The sequence below is a fragment of the Adiantum capillus-veneris genome, chromosome 28 (assembly GCF_014529385.1).
Source record: "Adiantum capillus-veneris isolate H3 chromosome 28, ASM1452938v2, whole genome shotgun sequence".
Classification (NCBI taxonomy): domain Eukaryota; kingdom Viridiplantae; phylum Streptophyta; class Polypodiopsida; order Polypodiales; family Pteridaceae; genus Adiantum; species Adiantum capillus-veneris.
In genome coordinates this window covers 71,364,108-71,369,696 of record NC_140958.1, presented here as the reverse complement: position 1 = coordinate 71,369,696, position 5,589 = coordinate 71,364,108, and the positions used below count along the sequence as shown (strand labels likewise).

The 5,589-nt window shown below is 42.7% G+C and overlaps 1 protein-coding gene across 1 annotated transcript; it reads right to left on the bottom strand.

The window, feature by feature from the left end:
- Window positions 1-207: 207 nt before the first annotated feature.
- On the bottom strand, window positions 208-1,943 carry LOC147420655 (uncharacterized). Its single transcript, XM_086504331.1, has one exon. It carries the CDS (start codon window positions 1,822-1,824, stop codon window positions 889-891), a length of 936 nt encoding a protein of 311 aa, XP_086360457.1. The 5' UTR covers window positions 1,825-1,943; the 3' UTR covers window positions 208-888.
- Window positions 1,944-5,589: the final 3,646 nt, after the last annotated feature.

The following is a 5,589-nucleotide window of genomic DNA, read 5'->3' as shown; positions in this document are numbered from 1 at the left end:
TTAAAAGAGGGGTGTACTCATATAAATTTGATCACCCTAATCTCCTTTGAAACATTGTACCCAGAAATATCAATATCTTGTATATGCAACTTACTGGCAACACTACACAATACCAAAGTTGGTACTAAAAATAATGAATTTTCAAAAAGCATCACAATACAGCACTAAACAGCTAAAAGAATGGAAGAAAATAAGGGAAAAAAGAAATAACAGAAAATTGTCCCAATAAAATACACTCATTGACACACAAGCTTTGAGCTCGACCATTTCTTCTTCCCCCGCACAAGGGACACTTTGTTGAAATATTTGATTTCATATCACAAATCATAACTGTCATCTCATGAACATCTAGCTTCTACCCTCGTACCAACAATGTTGCGGTCTTAAAACATTCAAGGAACAATTACCATTCATTTTGGTGCCACTACTCCGAGACTTCAATTGGATAAATAAAGCCTCCACGTCATTTCGCCTCAACTGACTCGTTGATATGCCAAGGACAATCTTCAAAATCAATGCAATTTTGAATAGACCTTGAACAATCTCCTGCCAACTTTTGCATCGCCTGCAAATACTTCCGGAGAAAAAAGAAGTAAAACTTTGCCGGTGCATTTTCTACTCTTCCTGCAACCATCCAGAAACTGTTCTATAAGAAGAAAACAACATTCAGCTTGCATGTGCTCAGCATATCTCCAATGTTCATTCTGAGCCGGGATCAAACTCGGTTTTGTGGTCAAAAAAGCGACCTAAGTAGAACACTTGTAGTTCCCATTTGAAAGATCTCAAAGCCAATGTCTGCTCCTCCATGTCCCGGCTTCATGACTCAATGCTAAGTCTGCTGTAAGCGGCGAAGCCATAACTAACCTCTGCTCACGCGCTGCTATCCTTTTAGTCCTTGGCACGTAGAAGAATAACTTCTTCAAGATCATCATCCTCGTGCTGTTTTGCATTGCCTAAAGACCCTCCCTGCTGCCCAAGATCATCCACCTGGCTGCTTCTCCGGGCTGTTGGCGGGCAATCATTAAGTACTACTAGACTTGTAGACCCTGTATTTACTATTTTAAAAGCCTTCCCCAACCTTATCAATAGGGCATATAGTTTCAGTGATCCGTACTCAGAGAGAAAAAGCGGTCTTCCATACATCTTTCTGTACTCTGAAAAAACCCTGGTAAAGTTAAGTACACCCCCATGGAACTTCAACAGCGTCACAAGCTGCTTCTTCAATCCTTCCATATCCCCAGGCTGTCTTCGTAATATGTGCTGGTGGCATAATGCTTTCACAGGCACAAATCCTTCCCCTCGTGCCACGCTTGGCCAATCCCAAACATGTTGGCTTGCATTGCAAAGAGAAGATGCAACCCGTGCTGCTGCCGGTACAGCCAACAAAACAGTATACCCTCTTTGTCCAAGCTTATGCAATGCAGGTGCAAAATCCACATCTCCCGAAATCAGAAGAATGGTGCACGGGGGCGGATTGTCAAGTGCAAAAAGGAACATGTCTGCAAGAATAGCTTTGTCTGCCGCATCCTTTCGGCCATTGGGAACGTCGATCAGATTGATACCAGTACGCTGGCATCCTTCTCGAAGCCGGCGAGGGAATTGATTGAAATCACCATAAGCAGAAAAGATGGTAACAAAGCTATCAACAGCAGGGTGGACTTTGAGGGCCAGACGAATGTTGCCTGCGACCGCATCAGAGTGGACATCACCAGGGATGGGGCAATTCTCCATGTCCCATAAGATGCCCACAGGTCCAAGGGGGGGTTCGTCCAAGGGGGAGTCAGTCATGGCCATGGGTGCTCTCATAAAAGCAGGGTGAGTCATTTTCAAGCCGATGGACGCTTTTGCAGACAAGCTTAAGCACAACAGGAGGAAGACGGGCGCCGCTTACCTGTTGAAAGCGGATGACAGACGCATACCTCAAGCTCTTCACGATTCTTTTTTGACTCGCTAACTTAATGTTCAGTACCGACTTTCTACCGGACGGGAATGATCGATCGGTTCGTTGGCATTGCCTGGTTGTAAGTAGTGATATAGGTATGGTGCTTATAAGTATAGGATCGATCGGTTTGTTGGCATTGCCTGCTTGTAAGTAGTGATATAGGTATGGTGCTTATCAAATCTTGTAAACATTTTTAACACTTTCTTTTATGTTTTCTAAGGCTATTTTTTAGGTCCAATAATAAAAATAGCTTATCGTTCTCTCTCTCTCTCTCTCTCTCTCTCTCTCTCTCTCTCTCTCACTTGCATTGCCGTTTAAAGCAGCCAAGAGCTCTCTCCCAAGTGTAACCTTTCTATCACCCAAGTGTGGTAGATTGGTTATGCCATTTCCCTCTTGAATAACAGGTCTTGAGTTCAACTCTCCTCGTCAGATAGATCTTTAAGGTCTCTTGGGATAGTTTCCTTACGACATTAAAATTTTCTTCTTCTTCTTCTTCTTATCTCTCTCTCTCTCTCTCTCTCTCTCTCTCTCTCTCTCTCTCTCTCTCTCTCTCTCTCTCTCTCGTGCGCGCGCGTGCGTGTGCATCTCTCCATCGGGCGATTCTCTTTCGACTCGCTATTTTAATGTTCATTACCGACTTTCTACTGGACGGAAATGATTGATCGGTGTAAACTCCAACTACAGCTCACCAACTTTTAGTCGTTTGAAGGTCACGTTTGTTGGCATTGCCTGCTTGCAAGTAGCGATATAGGTGTGGTACCTATCAAATCTTGTACATTTTTTTAAAGGTTTTCTAAGGCTATTTTTTAGATCCAATAATAAAAATAGCTTATTGTTCTCTCTCTCTTATTTGTGTTGCCATTCAAAGCAGTCAAGAGCTCTCTCTCCCAAGTGTAACCTTTTTATCACCCAAGTGTGGTAGATTGGTTATGCCATTTCCCTCTTAAATAACAGGTCTTGAGTTCAACTCTCCTCGTCAGATAGATCTTTAAGGTCTCTTAGGATAGTTTCCTACGACATTAAAATTTTCTTCTTCTTCTTCTTCTCTCTCTCTCTCTCTCTCTCTCTCTCTCTCTCTCTCTCTCTCTCTCTCTCTCACACACACACACACACACACACACACACACACACACACACACACACACACACACACACACACACACACACACACACATCAGGTAGTGATGTTGTCTGCGCGTTAGTGTTGGCCTTGTTACTTGGTTGGCCTAAGGGCTTTCTTATTTTGTTAGCATAAAGACAGATTCAAAATACTCACAAGATGTTCGTCCACGTGGCCAAGATTTTCAAGGGAAGTAGTCTTATCTTATAATCAACAAAAATAAGAGCGTCTGTTAGACAATAAAAATAGCGCGAGCACCGTCGTTGCCTGAATCTTATCCGCCGTTGATTACAAGATATGTGCAAAATTAGTGTGCGAAGGAAGCTATGCGCTCTTTTCACAGGGCGCCTTCGCTCTTTCCACATATTGGGCATGGAAGCTAAGGTCTTTTGATTGCAAGATATGCACAACATGGTTGTGTGGCATGGAAGCTGTGGTGTTTTCAGTGAGCAACATTGTCTCTAAAGGCAGTAGAAGTATCCATTCATAGTCCTCAAACCAAACGGTTTTTACGCCTAAAATTGACTTGGTCTTGTGCGATCACGCGACAACTTCAACAACAAGGCAGAAATAAGGGCTTGTTGGAAAATGGTGTCATGCTTGGTAGAGCTTTTGGTTTCCATGTGTGCACGGTGGGAGACTCTTTACAGATGAGTAATGTAAATGGTCTATTAACTTTGAGAGTAGCGGAAATTAGAGAAAGTACTTTTGTGAAATTACTTTGTACAGAGGGTGAACTTAATTGATGGTAGCAACATAAACATAGTATTTAGTTAACTTGGCATGAACAATACTTTTGCAAGAGAGAGAGTTTAGAGATTATGACAGCAGTTGAGGACTGGATTTATGTGGAGCCGGTCCCCCCTCCAATAGGCATTTGTATTATAGGTGCTCCCATCTTTGTGTTCCTTGTGACCTAGGTGATGCAATGAAGATGGAAAGCTTCATGCATCACGAGCATAACATAAACTTTGTAGAAAGCATTAACTATCCCAAGCCTCAGTCCCAAGGCCTCAAACACCTTCGAAGGAGCTAGTGGGGAATGAGGGTAGGGAAGAGGAAGAAGAAACATTTCATAGGAAAAAGAATTAGTTCCTCACTTAACATCACTATTATTGCTAGCATACATAATAGGATAGTAATGAAGATGAAGAAGATGGTAAGCTTAAGCATTGAAGCATGGCTCTTGGTTGGATTTACATTCCATAGCCAAGAGTGTTGGTGTAGGCTCTCAACTCCTCTACTAGCTTGGAGAAGGAAATGGATCTCTTGCACTTTGCACTTCACACAATGAGAGTGTGTGTGGGAGAGTATACCCCTCAAGCATGCCCCCCACTTGCTTTGGTCGACCCCATCTTCTAGCACAAGCTTGAAGCTCATTGGACCTTTGCAAGTCTGACCAATCACATGCAGGATGCATATCAAGCAAGCATGCTAGACTTGGGATAAGTGTCCCCCTTTCCCCTTTGAGAGAGAGGACTTGATAAATGCAAATATAGTTAATTAAATCTACTTAATTATCATTGGATCCCTTGGGAGGCCAACCAATAGGCTTTGAACACTCCTTGAGGGTAACCTAGCTAGGGGCTTGACATGTGTCCCACCTGCCTCTTGAGCAAGCGGTGCCGTTTGGGAGAGAGAGTGATCAAGCAACCACCCCCCCTACTTGCATGGCTTGCCCCCTCCTTGTAGGGATATGCATTGACTTTTGTGACACCTCAAGCCCCTCAACCTTGGGCCCAATTCTCATCACAAGCGCTTGGGTTAGGTTCCCACCTGAAGTACAACCCTAGCATCTCAAGCAGGACAATCATCTCAAGCATCTCAATCATCAAGCACTTCAAGCATCTTAAGCATCTCAGTCATTAGGCAAACGACAAGAATCTCAAGCTTGGGCCGGGTTCCCACCTCAAGCATAGCCCTAGACCTAAGGTCAAAGGACTTTTAACATTAACCTTTGGAGGTCTTCAAATGAAGCTAACCCTAAGGTCTTTAAGCTCCATTGTTTAACCTTGCTCTTTTACAGATCATCTCTCATTTGGGCCCCTTTACCATTGGTCTCGTGTCGAGATAGACCCGAACGCACATGTCTATATTATAACCCTTGTTCCCATCTATTCTCCAACATTAAATGATCAATTTAATATGAGAAAATCATTTGGATTGGTTAGATATTAGATTTTTATGACATTACATGTCTCTTGAAATCATAGTCATCCTCGACTATGAGGTAGAAGAGATAAAACCTTAGTCATTAATCAATTTTTCTTTGCAGGTAGAGGATCCCTTTTTACTCTACGACATCTTTCCAAGATGGATGACTAATCCATTTGGTGCTTGGGAGACATAGCTGCCGCAAGCATGTCTGCTCTTTAGTCCTTTTCATTCTCCCAAGTAGAGTGACAAATTCTACTTGGTGTTTGAGAGACGTCGCCATCATAAACATCATTCTAAGCATGCATGCTATTTAAATTTTTGCACAATAAAAAGAGAACTAGTGTTATAAGATAAAAACATTGGTTATTTA

Coding starts and splice junctions, on each gene's coding strand:
- LOC147420655 (XM_086504331.1), bottom strand. CDS start 1,824: ATGACTCACCCTGCTTTTATGAGAGCACCCATGGCCATGACTGACTCC.